Source organism: Anolis carolinensis, unplaced genomic scaffold, assembly GCF_035594765.1.
Source record: "Anolis carolinensis isolate JA03-04 unplaced genomic scaffold, rAnoCar3.1.pri scaffold_10, whole genome shotgun sequence".
In the NCBI taxonomy this organism is placed as follows: domain Eukaryota; kingdom Metazoa; phylum Chordata; class Lepidosauria; order Squamata; family Dactyloidae; genus Anolis; species Anolis carolinensis.
The window spans coordinates 4,664,286-4,687,986 of record NW_026943821.1 but is presented as its reverse complement, the minus strand read 5'-3'; the positions used below and the strand labels follow the sequence as shown (position 1 = coordinate 4,687,986).

The 23,701-nt window shown below is 39.6% G+C and overlaps 1 protein-coding gene across 1 annotated transcript in view; it reads left to right on the top strand.

Moving 5' to 3' along the window:
• The window catches only part of LOC100558388 (synaptosomal-associated protein 25), a 45,209-nt gene that overhangs the window by 8,719 nt on the left and 12,789 nt on the right, over positions 1-23,701 (top strand). Inside the window, exons 2-3 of the mRNA XM_062962221.1 lie at positions 18,627-18,775; positions 22,811-22,852. Of these exons, the coding sequence (XP_062818291.1) occupies positions 18,704-18,775; positions 22,811-22,852 (114 nt within the window). The 5' untranslated portion in view covers positions 18,627-18,703. The remainder of the gene's footprint in view (positions 1-18,626; positions 18,776-22,810; positions 22,853-23,701) is intronic.

The window sequence follows — 23,701 nt, the reverse complement described above, 5'->3', positions numbered from 1 at the left end:
ATATATATATATATATATAAGGGTAAAGTTGTTTGCGCCATGACTATAACAACACAACTAAACGCCCCAGAAATACGAAACTTGGCAACACAATGCAAAAGCCTTGCCTCACGGTTCTTACAACACAACCACACCACAAAAACACAATCTGGAGCCATAAAACCAAAAAAACCGGCAAACATGCACAACAATGCAACTACATGACCCAAACACACGAAACTTGGCAACACGACCCAAAATCCTTGCCCCTCGGTGCCGACAACAAAAAGAAAAGAAAAATAAACTCCTAATTAGAAGAAAAGGAATAATTGTTTTTATCCAATTGCTGCCAGTTAGAAACATCAGGAGAGAATACATTTCAAACATGACCAGGCAGACCACAGAACTCAGAGCAGCCCAATATAAATACAAACAAAAATAATAAAATAAATAAAAAAACCATAAAAAATAAAATACAATAATACAATTAAAAAACATAAATAAAAATAATAAAATATAATACATACAAATAATAATACAAACAAATAATAAAAAATAAAATACATACAAATAAAAATTATAAAAAACACTAAAAATAATTAAAAACACTAAACAATTAATACAATAAAATACTATAATAACAAAATAACTAAAAATAATACAACAAAATAATAAAATATAATAAATAAAAAAGATAAGTTACAATAACATTAATTACAAAATACAAATAACATCAAATAAAAATTCCACAACAATTTTTAACCAATACCACCACCACTTTGCCACAGCAATGCGTGGCTGGGCACAGCTAGTATATATATATATATATAAAGACCTTGGAGTGCCATCCCTCTCTATTACACACAAACACACACACACACCAGCTTGGGTAAATGCCATTGCCCAGGTATTTAAAAAAGTCAATTTTTAGTTGCACTAAATGCATAAGGTTGTGGGTGAACTACAACTCACATCATGCCGAGTTAACCCCAAGAAACTTCATGAGTCCTTAAAGTTTGTTATGTTGGGAAAGTTTGCTCTGGATGCATCATTGGTGAGTTCTGTGTGCTTTCTAGCTGTAGGGTGAACTACAACTCCCACTATGGTGAGTCAGTCCCTTCAAACCTCTCCAGTAGATTTAGTTAGTCATGAGGGTTCTGTGTGCCAAGTTTGGTCCAGGTCCATCATCGGTGGAGGTAATAGTGTCTCTGGTTGTGGGTGAACTACAACTCCCAGAAAGGAAGGTCAGTTCTTCCCAAACCCCTCCAGTAATCAAATTTTGGCGTATCAGGTCTGTATGCCAAGTTTGGTCCAGTTCCATCGGTGTTTGAGTTTATAGTGCTGTCTGGATGTAGGTGAACTACAACTCCCCCCAAATCAAGGTGAATTTTCCCCAAAGGCGTCCAGTATGTTTTGCTGCTCATGGGAAAAAGACCTTGGAGTCCTCGTGGGGAAGAAGTTAGACATAAGCCAACAATGTGATGCGGCTGCTAAAAAAGCCAACGGGATTCTGTCCTGCATCAATAGGGGAATAGCGTCTAGATCCAGGGAAGTCCTGCTCCCCCTCTATTCTGCCTTGGTCAGACCACATTACCTGGAATCACACTGTGTCCAATTTTGGGCACCACAGTTGAAGGGAGATGTTGACAAGCTGGAAAGCGTCCAGAGGAGGGCGACTAAAATGATGAAGGGTCTGGAGAACAAGCCCTATGAGGAGCGGCTTAAAGAGCTGGGCATGTTTAGCCTGCAGAAGAGAAGGCTGAGAGGAGACATGAGAGCCATGTACAAATACGTGAAGGGAAGTCATAGGGAGGAGGGAGGGAGCTTGTTTTCTGCTGCCCTGGAGACTAGGACACGGAACAATGGCTTCAAACTACAGGAAAGGAGATTCCACCTGAACATCAGGAAGAACTTCCTCACTGTGAGAAAGGCTGTTCACCAGTGGAACTCTCTCCCCCAGACTGTGGTGGAGGCTCCTTCTTTGGAGGCTTTTAAGCAGAGGCTGGATGGCCATCTGTCGGGGGTGCTTTGAATGCGATTTCCTGCTTCTTAGCAGGGGGTTGGACTAGATGGCCCATGTGGTCTCTTCCAACTCTACTATTCTATGATTCTATGATTCTATGGGGGCTCTGTGTGCCAAGTTAGGTCCAATTCCATCTTTGGTGGAGTTCAGAGTGCTCTTTGATTGCAGGTGAACTATAAATCCCAGTATCTACAATTCCAAAATGTCCACGCCAATTCCCTTCAAGTATTCAAATGTGGACATATCAGGGATGCATGCCAAGTTTGTTCCAGATCCGTCATTGTTTGGATTCATAGTGCGCTCTGAATGTAGGTGAACTACAACTCCTATAAATCCCTCCAAAGACCTCCAGTATTTTTTGCTGGTCATGGAGGTTCATCATGGAGGTCCATCATTGGTGGAGTTCAGAGTGCTCTTACATTGCAGCTGAACTATACATCCCAGTACCTACAACTCCTATAAATCACGGTGAATTCTCCCCAAACCTCTCCAGTATGTTCAGTTGCTGATCAATTCCTTTGTTTGCTGTGTGTCATAGAAAATAATAGGAAAGGGTTAAGGGAGAGGCAGTGGGGTCAGGCACATTCCACACCAATGGAGAGAGTCAAAACACTGGGATGTTTGTGGTGGAGGAAAAACAGAACACCTAGGATGAAATTGCACACACATTTATTTATTTATTTATATTCCGCCCTTCTCACCCCAAAGGGGATTCAGGGTGGATTACAATGAACACACATATATGGCAAACATTCAATGCCAACAGACAAACAACATACAGTAGAGACAGACACAGAGGCATTTAACATTTTTCCAGCTTCACGATTCCGGCCGCAGGGGGAGCTGTTGCTTCACCGTCCACTAGTGGCTGTACTTTCTCATTCCTTTCCTCGTGTTTTGCTGGCAGTTTTATGGTGTTGTAAATTAGTTAAATTAGCCTCCCGCATAAAGCGTACCTAAATTTCCCTACTTGACAGATGCAACTGTCTTTCGGGGCTGCATAGGTCAACAGCAAGCCAGGCTATTTAATGGTCGGGGGCTTAACCCGACCTGGGCTTCGAACCCATGACCTCTCGGTCAGTAATGATTTATTGCAGCTGGTTACTAGCCAGCTGCGCCACAGCCCGGCCCATTTTCACTTTTATTATGTGTATAGAAGAAGATAGATATATATATAAATATCTTTTCCTATACTGGGACTGCTAATGTGATGGAAATGTCTTCCAGACCTCTTAAAAAATTGGCATTTCATAGAAATTTTGCTTCCTTTGGGTTGAACTTTGCTAGATATAAGATGCATCTACACTCTAGATTTAAGGCAGTTTGATACTACAGTAGAGTCTCACTTATCCAAGACTCGCTTATCCAAGGTTCTGGATTATCCAAGGCATTTTTTTTGTTGGTGTGGAGGTCAGGGTGCGTGCTGGGTGAGTTTCTCCAAACACCATCAATCATCTTCTCCAGCCTTATGAATTGCCTTATGAATTGTCTGCCACACCAATTCCTCTGTTCAAATGTTAGACTCAAACACATCCATATTCTGAAGTCCTAACATCTATTTCAATATCTATAATACATACTAGCTGTGCCCAGCCACGCGTTGCTGTGGCGTTGTCTGGTGGTGTTGGTGAGAACTTATTGAGGCTGGATGACCATCTGTCAGGAGTGCTTGGATTGTGTCCTCCTGCATGGTAGAAGGAAGTTGATCTGGATGATCCTTAGGGGTCACTCCAAACCTTAGGATTATATGATGTTGTTGTTATTATTATTATTATTATTATTATTATTAGTAGTAGTAGTAGTAGTAGTATTACTATTATTGAGAGGCTGGCTGGCCATCTGTTAGGAGTGTTTGGATTGTATCGTCCAATGGCAGAGCTGAGTTGGACTGTATGTCCTTTAGGGGTGTCTCCTAACTGTATGATGCTATGATTTGATGTGTATTATTATTGTGCAGATATTGGATGGCCATCTGTCAGGAGTGGTTGGATTGTGTCCTGCTGCATGATATAAGGAAATTGAACTGGATAATCCTTAGGGGTATCTGCTAACCTTAGGATTGTATTATTATTATTATTATTATTATTATTATTATTATTATTATTATTATTATTATCATTGAGAGGCTGGGTGGGCTGAGTAGGTTGCTAGGAGACCAAGTGGGCAGAGCTTAGCTTTCTAACTGGCAGCAATTGGATAAAAACGATTATTCCTCTCCCTCTAATTAGGACTTTATTTTTCTTTTCTTTTCTGTTGTATGAACGTAGAGGCATGAATGAGGGGTTGTGCTGCCAAGTTTAGTGTTTCTGGGATGTGTAGTTTTGTTGTTTTGTCCTAGGCTGAAATTTCATTACCCTTTTATATATATAGATTTACAAAACACAACAAAAGCCATCGCTCTGAGCTGGCATTTTTCTATAGCCTCTCGCCTTGGCAAGCACAGCTCAACACACACAGAGATAAGAAAGCACATTCCTCAGTCTGCAGGAAGTTCCGACCTCCAAAACTGGAAACCATGCCTGATAGGTCATAGCAATCACAACAGGCTGTCAGTCAAAACTAGCCTGCTGTTAACTGTTTCATTACTGAAACACACACTCTTGCAAAACAGCAGAAACACTTGATTTACATTTCATACACATACAACCATAATCCAACATTTTTGTAGTAAATGTTTTCAATATATCGTGATATTTTGGTGCTAAATTCATAAATACAGTAATTACAACATAACATTACTGTTTATTGAGTTACTTTTTCTGTCATATTTGTTGTATTACATGAAGGTTTGGTGCTTCTATATATACAGTAGAGTCTCACTTATCCAACGTTCTGGATTATCCAACGGATTTTTGTAGTCAATGTTTTCAATATATCGTGATATTTTGGTGCTAAATTCATAAATACAGTAATTACTACATAGCATTACTGCGTATTGAACTACTTTTTCTGCCAAATGTGTTGTATAACATGATGTTTTGGTGCTTAATTTGTAAAATTATAACCTAATTTGATGTTTAATAGGCTTTTCCTTAATGCCTCCTTATTATCCAACATATTCGCTTATCCAACATTCTGCCGGCCCGTTTATGTTGGATAAGTGAGACTCTACTGTATATATAAAAGAGTGATGGAATCCTGGCGACCGCCAAAACAACAAAACTAAACACCCCACAACCTCGAAAATTGACAACACAACCCATCATCCACGCCTCTAGGTTGATACAACAAAAAGAAAAGAAAAATAAAGTCCTAATTAGAGGGAGATGAATAATTGCTTTTATCCAATTGCTGCCAGTTAGAAGGCTAAGCTCTGCTCACTTGGCCTCCTAGCAACCCACTCACCCAGGGGACAGGCAGAGTTAGGCCTCACTTAGGCCTCTTCCACATTGCCTCCTTATTATCGGAGATATTCACTTATCCAAGCTTCTGCCGGCCCGTTTAGCTTGGATAAGTGAGACTCGACTGTACTTTAACTGCCTTGACCCAATACTATGGAATTCCTGAGCTGACGTTTTATAAAGTCTTCCACCATTTCTGGCAACGAGTGCTGGTTCTTCAGCAAACTACACCTCCCACAATTCCATACCTTTGGCTGACAATAGTTCAAGTGGTGCCAAAATGCGTTAATTCTACAGTGTAGAGGTTTTCATAGATTGCAGCGAAGCATGGCCCAATGTCTGCAAAGATAGCCGTGCAAAGTTGCCCTCTGTATGTTCCACATCCACAGACTTAATGAGCTGAAAAGCATAATGGAAGGCAATTTTATTTTTCTAATTTTGCAATAGCAACTGCAGCATATCTTTCAGAGGCCTTTTATGCCTCAGTGGCCTCCATCGGTGCCGCACAGCAAGTCTCTAAGTGCAGATCAATGAGCAATTGGCAGTCAATGAGCAAGAGCTGTGGATCTGCCATTGTCTAATAATAGCACATTTCCCTACAGTATGGAAAGAATGTGGATAGGATCCTACTCTGCAAAAAAGGATGAGAATTTCAACCCATGCCTGACCAATTGATCAGATCTCTCCTGCCCTATTCTAATAACCCTAACCTTCAATGCATCCCTCTTGGAGCCAGCATTGGAAGACTAGAGTTCGAATCCCTATGGAAACCAACGACTGATGTTGGGCACATCACACCCTCTCAGCCATTTCTCTCTGAAACAAATGCCACGAGAAACCAAGGATAGGGTCACCAGGGTTGGAAGACGCACAAAAGAACAACAACAACAACGATGTACAGGCTGCCCCCAAAGTGTGTTTGTTCTTAAGTTGAATTTGTATGTAAGTGGGCACATTTTTAAGTGTAACTCCAGCCAAATATAGATGGACGATAGATTTATGTCTCAATAGCTAGATATATGGATGGATGGATGGATCCATCCATCCATCCTTCCTTCCATCCATCCACTGAGACATCTATCTACCTGTTTGTTTGTCTGTCCGTCCGTCTGTCCATCCACTGAGACATCTATCTGCCTGTCCGTCCATCCATCCATCCACAGAGACATCAATCTATCCATCCATCCATCCATCCATCCATCCATCCATCCATCCATCCATCCATCCATCCATGCATCCATCTACTGTGACATCTATCTATCTATCTATCTATCTATCTATCTATCTATCTATCTATCATCTTTCCATCCATCCATCCATCCATCCATCCATCCATCCATCCATCCATCCATGTATCCATGCATCTATCTACTGAGACATTTATCTACCGTGTTTCCCCGAAAATAAGACAGTGTCTTATATTAATTTTTGCTCCCAAAGATGTGCTAGGTCTTATTTTCAGGGGATGTCTTATTTTTCCATGAAGAAGAATTCACATTTATTGTTGAACAAAAAAAAAAAGAACATTTATTATATACTGTACAGTAGTTTTCATCACAAAGCAACATAACCAAACCAGACAAACTGTGACTCCTGTCAAGGATTTCTTGTTATTACCATTATTTCCATGTACAACTTGTATGTACATTTACTAATCCTGCATGCTCTGGAGTTTTGTTTGGCGGGCGCTGAGCATGCTTCCAAACAAAAACTTTGCTAGGTCTTACTTTCGGGGGAGGCCTTATATTTAGTAATTCAGCAAAACCTCTGCTAGGTCTTATTTTTTGGGGATGTCTTATTTTTGGGGAAACAGGGTATCTATCTATCTATCTATCTATCTATCTATCTATCTATCTATCATCTTTCCATCCATCCATCCATCCATCCATCCATCCATCCATCCATCCATCCATACATCTATCTACTGAGACATCTATCTATCTATCTATCTATCTATCTATCTATCTATCTATCTATCTATCATCTTTCCATCCATCCATCCATCCATCCATCCATCCATCCATACATACATACATCTATCTACTGAGACATCTATCTATCTATCTATCTATCTATCTATCTATCTATCTATCTATCCATTCATCCATCCATCCATCTATCTAACTATCTATTTATCTATCCATCCATCTATCTATCCATCCATCCATCCATCCATCCATCCATCCATCCATCCATCCATCCGTCCATCCGAATATCTAGGTAGATATATAGAGACATCTATCTATCTAGGTAGATGTTTCAGTAGATATGGATGGATAGATGGATGGATAAATAGATGATAGATAGATGTTAGGTAGGTAGGTACGTAGATGTCTCAGTAGCTAGATATATGGATGGATGGATATGGATAGATTGATTATCTATCTATCTATCCATCCATCCATCCATCCATCCATCCATCCATCCATCCATCCATATATCTAATGACACAGCCATCTATCTATCTATCTATCTATCTATCTATCTATCTATCTATCTATCTATCTATCTATCTATCTATCTATCTATCTATCTAGCCAGCCAGCCAGCCAGCCAGCCAGCCAGCCAGCCAGCCAGCCAGCCATATATCTGTCTATCTACTAAAACATCTACCTAGATAGATGTCTCAATGGATAGATATATAGATGGATGGATGGATGGATGGATGGATGGATGGATGGATGGATGGATGGATGGACAGTCAGACAGTCAGACAGATGTCTCAGCAGATATATAGATGGATGGATGGACGGACAGACAGACAGACAGACAGACAGACAGATGTCTCAGTAGATAGATGTATGCATGCATGCATGGATGGATGGATAGATCGATGTCTCTGTGGATGGATGGATGAATGGATGGACAGACGGACAGCTATCTCTGTGGATGGACAGACGGATGGATGGACAGACAAACAAACAGGTAGATAGATGTCCCGATAGATAGATAGATAGATAGATAGATAGATAGATAGATAGATAGATAATAAAACTTTGGATAGCACAGAGAAGGGTGGTGTTTCGTTTGCGGTCTGTGCTCCTGTTCAGAAGATTTCAGCTCCTTTTCTGTCCTTGTAATCATTGCATTTTGGAAAATGTGGCTTGTTGTGGAAACAAGGAGATACATCTTCATTGGAGACCCCTTTTCCCCATGATAATAGCTCTTCCAGGAGTGGATTTCCCTTCCGAGGGGAAGATTGCTCTCCCTATTGTCTCAGCCCGCTTCTTAACTAGGAGCTGTTTGTAAGTCGGATGTTTGTAACCCGGAGACCGCCTGTAGCTGCCCTTTTGCTTTAACCACATCTTCATGTGAACAAATGGGAATATCCAGCCTGAAATGGCCTGGATGTAGAAACAAGTGTCTATACTGCAGAGGAGCACAACTTGGCAGAGAAGTTGGCAACCCTTGCGTCCTATTTCTATCCGTCGTTGGCAATATGTCAGATTCCTCCGGTGGGAATTGTGCGCTGGTGGTATGGAGGGAACCTGTCGTAATGGCATTATCTCTGCTTTCGGTGCCAAAAGAGATCTATCCGAAAGGTTATTGTAGCGGGAAGGGATGCTGGTGCCCGTTCATTATCCTCATTATCATTCAGATTCCCACGTCATGAAGGCTCCAATCGAATCCCCTCTCCTGTTTCTTATTCAAACTCTTTCCTCCCCGAGATAAAAAGAAATATAATAATTCAGGTGGATGAGTCATTCTGGCCAGCGTTGCTTCCAGGCAGATCTGACGCCAAGCCTTTCGTCGGATTTGCTTCGCCGACTTTGAGACCTTGCTCCTTGGTCCAAGAACATGTTGCATATTCACAACCACAACCCTTGTTTCCTCCGTTATTAAAACAAGTCTAATTTGCATGTTAATCAGAACGTTCATTTTAATTGAGCAAGTTTCTGGAACTGGTTCTTTTATCTGGAGATCAGGTATATTTGATTACGTATTGTATAACTGAAATGCGATGGTATCCCTTATCCGAAATACTTGGGAGCCAAAGTATTCCCTATTTTGGATAGTCTGGAATACCTGAATAAACATCTTAGAGATGGGACCCAAGTCTAAATGACGATATGGACTATGGAAGACTGGAGTCAAATACATTGTGAGATATCACAGAAATGGGACCCCAACCTAAACGTGAAATCCATAGATTGTGGACTCCTTGCATATATATTATATCTTGAGATGGGACCTAAGTCTCAATATGAAGTTCATGAGTTATGGAAGACTTGCATAAACATAGTGATCTAAACCTGAAATTAATGGATTATGGAAGATCTGTATAGATGAATGGATAGACTGATGGATAAATAGATAGATGTCTCAGTAGATAGATGAATAGATAGATAGATAGATAGATAGATAGATAGATAGATGTCTCAGTGGATGGATGGATGGATGGATAGATAGACAGACAGACAGATAATTGTCTCAGTAGATTGATGGATGGATGGATGGATGGATGGATGGATGGATGGATGGATGGATGGACAGATGGATAGACAAACAGATAATTGTCTCAGTGGATGGATGGATGGATGGACAGATGGATAGACAGACAGATAATTGTCTCAGTAGATTGATGGATGGATGGATGGATGGATGGATAGACAGATGGATAGACAAACAGATAATTGTCTCAGTGGATGGATGGATGGATGGACAGATGGATAGACAGACAGATAATTGTCTCAGTAGATTGATGGATGGCTGGATGGATGGATAGACAGATGGATAGACAGACAGACAGATAATTGTCTCAGTAGATTGATGGTGGATGGATGGATGGATGGATGGATGGATGGATGGACGGATAGACAGATGGATAGACAGACAGATAATTGTCTCAGTAGATTGATGGTGGATGGATGGATGGATGGATGGATGGATGGATAGACAGACAGACAGATAATTGTCTCAGTAGATTGATGGATGGATGGATGGATGGATGGATAGATGTCTCAGTAGATGGATGAATGGATATCTAGCTAGCTAGCTAGCTAGCTAGCTAGACAGACAAACAGTCAGATAAATGTCTCAGTAGATGGATTGATGGATGGCTAGATGGATGGATGGGTGGATGGACAGATAGACAGATAATTGTCTCAGTAGATTGATGGATGGATGGATGGATAGGCAGACAGATAGACAGATGGATAGACAGACAGACAGATAATTGTCTCAGTAGATGGATGGATGGATGGATGGATGGATGGATGGATAGATGTCTCAGTAGATGGATGAATGGATAGCTAGCTAGCTAGACAGACAGACTGACAGTCAGATAAATATCTCAGTAGATGGATGAATGGATAGCTAGCTAACTAGCTAGACAGACAGACTGACAGATAAATGTCTCAGTAGAATGGATTGATGGACGGACGGACAGACGGACAGACAGACAGACAGGTAGATGTCTCAGTAGATGGATGGATGGATAGATAGATAGATAGATAGATAGATAGATAGATAGATAGATGTCTCAGTAGGATGGATGGATGGATGGATGGATGGATGGATGGATGGATGGATGGATGGAAAGATAGATAGATAGATAGATAGATAGATAGATAGATAGATAGATAGATAGATAGATAGATAGATAGATAGATAGATAGATAGATGTCTCAGTGGATGGATGGATGGATGGATAGAGATAGAGAGAGAGAGAGAGAGAGATGTCTCAGTGGATGGATGGATGGATGGATGGATGGATAGATAGATGGATGTTGCAAGTCGCTCATGATTCCACAGCAAGCTTGCTTCAGGAAAGGCAAAAGCTGCACATCACAAGTGTTGAATCTGACTACAATGCAGTCTGCGCCCTTCCACGTACACAATGGAGGACCTTCTCACAGCAACACCAGAGGCACACCAAGTGGCCAGCTTCTGGTCAAAAGACATTTAGTATAATGCCAAGTTTTTAAAACTTTGTTTGTGTTTTCAAATACATTACAACTTATACCCTTGGTTCGCTCCTAACACGATAAATAAATAAATAGTAGATGGATGGATGGATGGATACAAAGATAGACAGACAGATAGATAGATGTCTCAGTGATGAAACCCAAGTCTAAACATGAAGCTGTTTATGTTTCATATGCACCTGAATGCCATTTTATGCACAGTATTTTTAATAACATTGTGCACAAGTTTTTGTGCCTGGAACCATACAAAAGCAAAGGTGTCACTGTCTCAGCCAAGTATGTGGACGATTTTGGAGTACAGTAGAGTCTCACTTATCCAAGTCTCGCTTATCCAAGTTTCTGGATTATCCAAGCCATTTTTGTAGTCAATGTTTTCAATATATCGGGATATTTTGGTGCTAAATTCGTAAATACAGTAATTACAACATAACATTACTGCGTATTGAACTGCTTTTTCTGTCAAATTTGTTGTATTACATGAAGTTTTGGTGCTTCTATATATATAAAAGAGGGATGGAATCCTGGCGACCACCAAAACAACAAAACTAAACACCCCACAACCTCCAAAATTGACAACACAACCCATCCTCCACGCCTCTAGGTTGATACAACAAAAAGAAAAGAAAAATAAAGTCCTAATTAGAGGGAGATGAATAATTGTTTTTATCCAATTGCTGCCAGTTAGAAGGCTAAGCTCCGCCCACTTGGCCTCCTAGCAACCCACTCAGCCCAGGGGACAGGCAGAGTTAGGCCTCACTTAGGCCTCTTCCACACTGCCACATTGCCCAGGGGACAGGCAGGCCTATTCCACATTGCCTGTAAAATACAGATTATCAGATTTTAACTGGATTAGATGGCAGTGTAGACTCAAGGCCCTTCCACACAGCTATATTACCCATTTATAATCTTATATTATCTGTTTTAACTGGATTATCTGGACTCCACACCTTTACCCTTTACCTTAACTACCTCCAATTCCTCAATACTTTATTTCCACTTTCCATACTTTCCATATTTCCATACTTTATACCACCATACTATTTCCATACTTTATACCACCATACTTCGCCACAGCAACGCGTGGCCAGGCACAGCTAGTAATTTGTAAAATCATAACCTAATTTGATGTTGAATAGGCTATTCCTTAATCCCTCCTTATTATCCAAGATATTCACTTATCCAAGCGTCTGCTGGCCCGTTTAGCTTGGATAAGTGAGATTCCACTGTATTTTGAGTTTCAAGATTCTGGATCAAGGATTCTCAATATATATAGTGTCCCTTCCATTCTGAAAGCAGCTCTCTGTTCTAACACTACAGTATTAAATATTGAAAGGATGCTTCGGTTTTGTTCTTCTTCAGAATAATAGCACCAAAGTTATTTTTAATTGCTCTATTTAATTAATCCAAAACACTTCAGCCCAAATGCGTACCTGTGAATTGGTTTATAGCGATTCAGTGTGAAGAACATTGGAGCTGGCAAATTTGAGACATTGGAAGGCATGTAAAGAATGCCTTAGTCTTTTAAAAAACCACGTACAATAGACTCTCAGTGAAGCAGAACTCTCCAGCAACTGGCAAAAACCCCAAAGAATTACCGTATATACTTGAAGATAAGGCGAGTTTTTCAGCCCTTTTTATGAGCTGAAAAAGCCTCCCCTGGCTTATAATCGGGCCAAGGCCAAGGCCAGCAACAGAGCCTGCAGGCTATTGCTTGCAATATGTGATCTATTTCTTTCTTCTCCTCCCTTATCAGTGTGTTTTCTTTTGCAAAGCCTCCCTTGCTCTTAATCAAGGGAATATTTTGAAAAGAGAAAGATGCCCTTGCAAGTCAGGAAGAAGAAAAATATATATTCATTAATCTTATGAAAGCATTTTCCCCTGAAATATTCCTTAAACTCTCCTACAGATATATAGGCATTAACCCCTTGCAAGCTTTTGCCATCTCTATGTACCTTTATATGTGTATCTATCTATATACATTAATTTTACATATGAATTTCCCCTCATATGTTTGCAAGTCTTTGCAAATCCTTTATACATATAGATCCATGTACCTGTGTATCTGTAGCCATACATATACATTATTTTCATATATGAATTTACCCTCATATGTTTGCAAGTCTCTGCAAATATCTATATAAAGAGAGATGTCTGGATAGATATGAATATATTCTTACCTACCTATATATAGGGCTTGCAAATATTACAGGGGGTAAATGAACGCACAAATATATATAGACATGTCTAGATAGATATGAATGTATGTATATGTATGTATGTGTGTGTGTGTATATATATATATGTATGTATATATATATATAAGAGTGATGGCATCACGGCGACCCACAAAACAACAAAACCACAGGCCTCCCAACCTCAAAATTTGACAACACAACCCATCATCCACGCCTCTAGGTTGATACAACAAAAAGAAAAGAAAAACAAAGTCCTAATTAGAGGGAGAGCAATAATTGTTTTTATCCAATTGCTGCCAGTTTAGAGGGCTAAGCTCCGCCCACTTGGTCTCCTAGCAACCTACTCAGTCCAGGAGACAGGCACAGTTAGGCCTCAGGCCTCTTCCACACTGCCTATAAGATACAGATTATCTGATTTTAACTGGATTATATGGCAGTGTAGACTCAAGGCTATATTACCCATTTAGAATCTTATATTATCTGCTTTGAACTGGATTATCTTGACTCCACACTGCCAGATAATCCACTTCAATGTGCATTTTATACAGCAGTGTAGAAGGGGCAGTTCCAGGCAGATAATATAAGATTACAAATATACAGTAGAGTCTCACTAATCCAACATAAACAGTGTCCTCTATCCTCACCACTTTCACAGTACACAAACAACCAAATGCATACTAAACATAAAGACAACCATACAACAGACATTCAATACCACCACAACCTCAACAATTTCTCACCAACACCACCAGACAACGCCACAGCAACGCGTGGCCGGGCACAACTAGCATATATATATATATATATATATATATATATATATATATATATATATATATATGGCTTGCAAATATTGTAGGGGAAACACCCACACAGAGAGAATGGATTTGCAAACATTTCGGGGGGAAATGCATGTGTGAAATTAGAATCTATAATTATAAATCTATATCTAGCTCTGCATTGTTTATATAAGCATTGAATGTTTGCCTGTTACTATGTTGGCCGCCAGCCTGAGTCCCCATGGGGAGATACGGTGGGATCCAAATGAAGTTTATTATTATTATTATTATTATTATTATTATTATTATTATTATTATTAGGTTATTGTTGATACTATATTGTTTTTGTTGCCCCTACTTTTCCACTTGTAAAGCTAGTTTATTGTTTTTCTTTGAAATATGGTAAAAATTCAAAAACATTTAACCTACTGATGCCTTGATTAGTGAAATTTTATTGGTATATATTTTTATTTTGAAATTGACCCGTAGCTGCTGCATTTCCCACTCTCGGCTTATACTCGAGTCAATAAGTTATCCCAGTTTTTTGTGGTAAAATTAGGTGCCTCGGCTTATATTCGGGTCAGCTTATACTCGCGTATATACGGTACTACTTTAAGAAAAAATAATCTCAATAAAGTCAGTTCTAACTGCCATTTCATTGAAATTTCATTGTGGGTTCACAAAGCAGTAATACAGTAAAATTGTGTTACTTGAAGTTAATTTGCTTTTAATGGCTGTAATATGATAGAACATAACAGGGTGAGGACCCTTATCCAAAAAGCTTGTAAGCCAAAGTATTCCCTATTTTGAATAGTTTGGAATACTTGAATAACCATAGTGATATATCATGGAGATGGGACCCAAGTCTAAATGATGGTATGTAATGTAATGATGGAAGATTGGCATCATCTACATTGTGAGATAGCATAGAGATGGGACCCTAATCCAAACATGTAATCCATAGATTGTGGAATCCTTGCAAATATAGCATCTCTTGAGATGGAACCCAAGTCTCAATATGAAATTCATGGATTATGGAAGATTTGGATGGATGGATATAAAGACGTTTCAGAAGATGGATGGATGGATATATAGATATCTCAGTAGGTAGGTAGGTAAGTAGGTAGGTAGGTAAATAGGTAGATGGGTGGAGGGACAGATGGATGGATGAATGGATAGATTAGATAGATAGATAGATAGATAGATTAGATAGATAGATAGATAGATAGATAGATAGATAGATAGATTAGATAGATAGATAGATAGATAGATAGATAGATAGATAGATAGATAGATAGATAGATAGATAGATAGATAGATGTCTCAGTAGATGGATAGACAGATGGATGGATGGATGGATAGATAGATAGATAGATAGATAGATAGATAGATAGATAGATAGATAGATAGATAGATGTTCTCAGTGGATGGATGGATGAATGGATGAACGGACAGACAGACAGACAGATGTCTCAGTAGGTGGATGGACAGATGGATGGATGGATGGATAGATAGATAGATAGATAGATAGATAGATAGATAGATAGATAGATAGATAGATAGATAGAGTAGATGTCTCAGTAGATGGACGGACGGATGGATGGATGGATGGATGGATGGATGGATGAAAGGACAGACAGACAGACAGACAGAGATAGATGTCTCAGTAGATGGATGGACAGATGGATGGATGAATGGATAGATTAGATAGATAGATAGATAGATAGATAGATAGATAGATAGATAGATAGATAGACAGATAGACAGATAGATAGATACAGTAGATGTCTCAGTAGATTAGATAGATAGACAGACAGACAGACAAACAGATAGATAGATAGATAGATAGATAGATAGATAGATAGATAGATATAGATAGATAGATGTCTCAGTGGATTGATGGATGGATGGATGAATGGACAGATGGATGGACAGACAGATAGATGTCTCAGTAGATGGATGTTCAGATGGATGGATGAATGGATAGATTAGATAGTTAGATAGACAGATAGATAGATACAGTAGATGTCTCAGTAGATTAGATAGATAGATAGATAGACAGACAGACAAACAGATAGATAGATAGATAGATAGATAGATAGATAGATAGATAGATAGATAGATAGATAGATAGACAGACAGACAGACAGACAGATAGATGTCTCAGTAAATGGATGTCGAGATGGATGGATAGATGATAGATGGACAGATGGATGGATAAATGGATGGATGGATGGGTAGATTGATGGATGGGCAGATAGAGAGATGTCTCAGTGGATGGATGGATGAATTGTCTCAGTGATGTGACCCAATTGTAAACATTAAGCTATCTGTGTTTTATAGGCACCAAACAGGCCACTAAGCATTGCAGTTGTTATTGGGTACCTATCACTGGGTTTCTATGGACGAAACTCAGGACAACAAACCACATCAGACTGTTGTCAAGATGGCAAAACGATTCACGAGAAAGGGCTGCAGCAGTTTGCTTTGGCTTGAATCGGGTGAGAAAGGCTTATCTTTCTCCTTCTTTTCTTTTCTCATCCTTTCGTTTTGCAAAAGGGAAGCGGATTTCCCATTTGGCTGGGGAGGCTTCCAGCCTCCCTTGCACATTGACACAACCTGCCGGTTCCTTTCCTTTTCGACTCCCAAGCGAGGAAATAAGTTCTGTTTCACCACCTCCTCCTTTTCTTTGCAGTTAAGAAATAAACATGCCATGGTGCCTATTTTTAATGTGCAAGAGAAGGTGGGCGCAAAGGCATCTCATGGCTCGAAAGGAGCAAACAGCTGCACTTTTCAAGCAGGATAATGATGCATTTATTATTTTACTCTATTTATTATTACAGTAAAGTCTCACTTATCCAAGCCTCGCTTATCCAACGTTCTGGATTATCCAACTCATTTTTGTAGTCAATGTTTTCAATATATCATGATATTTTGGTGCTAAATTCGTAAATACAGTAATTACTACATAGCATTAATGTGAAATGAACTACTTTTTCTGTCAAATTTGTTGTATAACATGATGTTTTGGTGCTTCATTTGTAAAATCATAACCTATTTTGATGTTTAATAGGCTTTTTCTTAATCTCTCATTATTCAACATAGTCAGTTATCCAACGTTCTGCCGGCCCGTTTATGTTGGATAAGTGAGACTCAATTGTATTATTTTTCTCTATTATTGTTGCTACTATTACATTTATTTTTCTCTATTTTTTATTATTATTATTATTAATACATTTATTATTTCACTCTGATCTTATTATTTTTTATTATTATTGCATTATTATTTTACTCTATTTATTATTACTTGTATTATTTTCCTGTATTTATTATTATTGTTATTACATGTATTATTTTACTCTATTATTATTAAAAGGATACATAAGCACATTTACATTGAAGAAGATGAGAATAATAATTTGATCAGAGTTGGACAGTCTAATCTTAAATGTGAGCTTTATGTAAATACAGTAGAGTCTCACTTATCCAACACTCGCTTATCCAACGTTCTGGATTATCCAACTCATTTTTGTAGTCAATGTTTTCAATATATCATGATATTTTGGTGCTAAATTTGTAAATACAGTAATTACTACATAGCATTAATGTGTAATGAACTACTTTTTCTGTCAAAGTTGTATAACATGATATTTTGGTGCTTCATTTGTAAAATCATAACCTATTTTGATGTTTCATAGGCTTTTTCTTAATCTCTTCTTATTATCCAACATATTCACTTATCCAACGTTCTGCCGGCCCGTTTATGTTGGATAAGTGAGACTCAACTGTATTATTTTTCTCTATTATTGTTGCTACTATTACATTTATTTTACTCTATTTTTTATTATTAATACATTTATTATTTCACTCTGATCTTATTATTTTTATTATTATTGCATTTATTATTTTGCTCTATTTATTATTACTTGTATTATTTTCCTGTATTTACTATTATTGTTATTACATTTATTATTTTACTCTATTATTATTAAAAGGATACATAAGCACATTTACATTGAAGAAGATGAGAATAATGATTTGATCAGAGCTGGACAGTCTTCTCTTAAATGTGAGCTTTATGTAAATACAGTAGAGTCTCACTTATCCAACACTCTGGATTATCCAACAGTTTTGAGTGTGTTTCGGTTTCTGGACTTTGGACAATAATATTGGACATATCTATTCAACTCTTTGGACTAATTCATACCATATCATAAAGGACTATTGCTCACTCATCCTTTCCACTTATTCTTTCCTGAATTTATAATTGTTTTAATAAAGTTATTATATGATTATTGGTCTCTGTTTGGTTTCCAGTGCTCACACTGCCTTGGGGTGCAACAGAATGAGTATCTGATAAAATGTGTTTCTTCCCTTTGCAGTGATCTCTTCGGTTTCTTCTCACGCAAGTGTTGGAGTCATTCCCAGAAGGGCAGCCTCTTCTCCGTAGGATCCCAGCATGGCAGTCAACGGCGTGGCAGGACCCGAGTTGGGCGGCCTTGAAGAGCGCATCCATCAGGTCAACGTGGAGGTAGGGAAAGCAGGGTTGCACTCTCACGGTGGATTTATGAATGTCAGGACCCAGGCTGCAGAACACCAATAACCATGCGCAGAGACCAGAATCTATCTAATATCTTTATTAGGGAAATATATAAAGTCAATAAAAATAAGTGTAGAATATAGTTCAGAAGTAGACCTTTCAGGAAAGGTCAAATATAGTCCAGGAAAACAATGTCCAATATGTGATATTAAAGTCCAAAGTTATAATCCACTTCACCGAAACACACACTATTTGGCAAGCAATAGTGTGGGGAACTGTCCATAGTCTTTGAGGCTTAAAGTAAATCCGAAGGAAACTGGAAAACAAGGCTTGAGACTGGAAAGCAAGGTCCGTGGTTTAAAACGCAAGGGAAAGCAAGACTTGAAACTTGGCAAGATCAAACTGGAAACAAGGCAAACATGAATCTAGAACTGAGTCCATAGAAGTCCACGGTGGAAGGCTGGGCAGGAAACTTGATCTGGGAACTGGGAACTGGAGTACGAAGTCTACACACGATCTCACTCCTCAAGCCGACGAATTGACTCCGCAAGGATTCCTTTACGGGCAAACACCTATATAGGATCTTGTTTTCCCGCCAAGGAACACTTTCTCTGGGGAACAAGAAACAAAACCTATACTGTGTCCAGATGCATGACTCCTTAAACTTTCCCAAGGGAAACAGACTTAATCATCTAATTGTCTGGCAGCTATCCTGGCGCTCCGGCGAGTCGCCTCCCGAGCGCTTCTATCTTGATTATAATAAAGCCGGCGAGAAAATGGGGGAGATTTCTGCTCAAGGCTTGTTTGGCTGACTTCTTGTGGGCAAACATCTTGCAGCTGCAAGGGCTCCAAATCTGGCAGAAACGGTGGGAAATCCAAGTTTTCCTCTTCATCTGTCACAACAGTACTAGGAACAGGACTACATGGCCCATGAGTCATCACAATGAACACCAATGGCGTGGGTAATGCTGCTTGTTGGCATTGCCAGAGCGACACACTGCCCACCTTGTCAATCCAGCCCGGCCAGAGGCGGTTCAACCGCGAGGCAAACAAGGCACTTGCCTGTGGCGCCATTCTCTAGGAGGCGCATTTGAGGCGCTCCCGGGTGCATGCGCATGCATGTGAATTTTGCAATTGGCCAGCTTGATTAGCATTTAATGTCACGCCCAGGCAGTGGAGCACTAGAACCAATACACTGAGGCCAATAACAATCTAATATCTTTATTAAGGAAATATTATAGTAGAATAAAAACAAATAGAAAATGTAGTCCAGCAATAGACCTTTCAGGGAAGGTCAAATATAGTCCAGAAATATATTGTCCAGTCTATATATATAAAAGAGTGATGGCATCACGGCGACCCACAAAACAACAAAACTACAGGCCCTCCAACCTCTAAATTTGACAACACAACCCATCATCCACGGCTCTAGGTTGATACAACAAAAAGAAAAGAAAAATAAAGTCCTAATTAGAGAGAGAGGAATAATTGCTTTTATCCAATTGCTGCCAGTTAGAAGGCTAAGCTCCTCCAACTTGGTCTCCTAGCAACCCAATAAAAATAATAAAAAACACTAAAAAATAATTAAAAACACTAAAAAATTAATACAATAAAATACTATAACAGAAAATAACTAAAAATAATACAATAAAATAATAAAATATAATAAAAAGATAACTTACAAGAAAATTTATTTAAAAAATACAAATAATGTCAAATAAAAATTACACAACAATTTTTAACCAATACCACCACCACTTTGCCACAGCAACGCGTGGCCGGGCACAGCTAGTATTTAATATTAGAGTTCAAAGTGATAATCCCAAACCGAAACACACTCTACTTCCAAACAGAAGAGTGGGGAAAACGTCCAAAGTATTTCTAAAGTTCAAAGTAAATCCAAGACAAGAACTGGAAACAAGGCTAAATACTTGGCATAAGATGTAAAGCTGGAAACACGACGAGATAGTTCATGAAAACTTGGCAAGGCAAGGCAAGGCAAGGCAAGGCAAGGCAAGGAAACTGGAGTTGCAGACTTAAAACGCAGTCCACACTAGGCTGGAACCGAAGTTAATCCTGAAGCTGGTCTGTTGACTCCGCCGGATTCCTCGATGTGGGGAACTTTTAACGAACCTCAATCTTCCTGCAAAGCAGGTGTCCAGAGCTTCCTTTCCCAAGGGAAAGAGAAGCGAAACACAACTTCATCCAGATGCGTTCCTCCCTGCAAATTCCCAGGGGAAACTTAGCTAATTATCGTCCTGTCTGACTGCTAATCTGGTGCTTCTCCTTGTTTGTTCTTTTTGACCCCAACTCGCCGCATAGAAATCTTTTCTCGCGAAGGGGGGAGAGGCGCTGGGAAAAGCTTGTTCAAGGTCCGTTTTAATGGGCTCTTGGCAAGAATTGTCAGCAACAGGCATCTGGAATGACTCCGTCTCCTGCTGAGACGGCAAAAAACCCATGTTGTCGTCATCATGAGCCATAATGGCGCTGGGGTCAGAACTCCGAGGCCCATGGGACATCACATTTAATGGCCTTGCGGATTCAAAGACTAGCTGCTTCCTCCCTGGGGGGAATCCTTGGTTGGGAGGTGTTAGCTGGCCCTGATTGTTTCCTATCTGGATTTCCCCTGTTTTCAGAGTGTTGTTCTTTATTTAAGCTTTTCCTTAATCCCTCCTTATTATCCAACATTTTCGCTTATCCAATGCTTTTATTTTTCAGTGACTGGTTTGGGGGGGTGTGTGCCAAAATTCTGTTCGCCTACACTTGAAAATTACCTTGGGCCAGCCCTGAGCCCGGCCAAATGCTCTCGAAACATATTGGCATTCCAGTGTCTTCAGTTGATGACTTCCTGTACTGGAAGAACACACTATCTTGACCTCAAATATTTTCCTACATATGGGCACTTTTTATTTATTGGCACTTCCTACTTGTTGGCACTCTTGTATCTTTAGTTGGTGGCTTTCTGCATTGAAAGGAAAACTTATCTTAGCCTCAAATGCTACATATTAGCACTTCAAACTAGGAGCCCCCGTGGCGGAGTGGATTAAAGCCTTGTGACGTGAAGGTTGGGTTGCTGACCTGAAGGCTGCCAGGTTTGAATCCCACCCGGGGAGAGCGCGGATGAGCTCCCTCTATCAGCTCCAGCTCCATGCAGGGACATGAGAGAAGCCTCCCACAAGGATGGTAAAAACATCAAAACATCTGGGCGTCCCCTGGGCAACGTCCTTGCAGATGGCCAATTCTCTCACACCAGAAGCAACTTGCAGTTTCTCAAGTTGCTCCTGACACGAAAAAAAGCACTTCATACTAATTGGCACTTCCTACTTGTTGGCACTCCTGTGTCTTTCGTTGGTGGCTTCCTTGGCCTCAAATTTCTTCTTACTTATTGGCACTTACAGTAGAGTCTCACTTATCCAACATTCGCTTATCCAACATTCTGGATTATCCAACGCATTTTTGTAGTCAATGTTTTCAATACATCGTGATATTTTGGTGCTAAATTCGTAAATACAATCATTACTACATAGCATTACTGCGTATTGAACTACTTTTTCTGTCAAATTTGTTGTATAACATGATGTTTTGGTGCATAATTTGTAAAATCATAACCTAATTTGATGTTTAATAGGCTTTTCCTTAATCTCCCCTTATTATCCAACATTTTCGCTTATCCAACGTTCTGCCGACCCGTTTATGTTGGATAAGTGAGACTCTACTGTACTTGTTATACTCCAGAAACTTGGTTTTTGTGGCTGCCACAGACCATGTTGAATTGGTTGATCCTCTCTGAAATATTCATTGAAAAACTATAGCAAAATGTGCTCTAGCAGGATGTACCACACAAACAAAGTTTTGGCAGTTTAATAAACTTTTTCCATGTTTTTATGATAGAACCAATTAGGAAATGATATTTATAATACTCCCATGTTCTTCTAAAACAGTGAACTTACAGGAGAGGTATCGAACGCTGGTGATTTGCCCTTGTCTCGTGTTGCATTCATGTTATTTATCTCTTCTCTTCTGCAGTCTTTGGAGAGCACCCGGCGGATGCTGCAGCTGGTGGATGAGGTAAGAACATACACAAAAGGGCATGAATGGACGCATTCAGCCACTTGCCCACAATGCTGCCCTGCGGCTTCCTTTGCTAGCCTTGGCTCTCATTTAGTGGCTACGGTGCCACGTGACCAAGAGATGGAAAGCAAAAATTATGTCCTTTTGTTTCAATGGCTGGTCTCTATTCTAGCCAGGCATCTATACTGTAGAAGTGATGCAATTTGACACCACTTTGACTGTCATAGCTCAATGGATGGATGGTTGGATCGATTGATCGATTGATCAATCGATTGATCAACAGATAGATAGATAGATAGATAGATAGATAGATAGATAGATAGATAGATAGATAGATGTCTCAGTGGATGGATGGATGGATAGATAGATGGACAGATGAGCGGACAGACAGACGGACGAGTCAACAGACAGACAGACAGATGAGAGACAGAGAGGTCTCAGTAGAGGGATAGTTGGATGGAATGATGGATGGATGGATGGATGGACAGACAGACAGATAAATAGACAGACAGATGTTTCAGTGGATGGATGGATGGATGGACGGATGGGCGGACAGACAGACGGATGACTCAACAGACAGACAAACATACAGATGAGAGAGAGAGAGGTCTCAGTAGAGGGATAGTTGGATGGAATGATGGATAGATAGATGGATGGATAGATAGATAGATAGATAGATAGATAGATAGATAGATAGATAGATAGACAGATGTCTCAGTGGATGGATGGATGGACAGATGGGCGGACAGACAGACGTATGACTCAACAGACAGACAGACAGATATGAGAGAGAGAGAGAGAGAGAGAGAGAGAGAGAGAGAGAGAGAGAGAGAGAGAGAGAGAGAG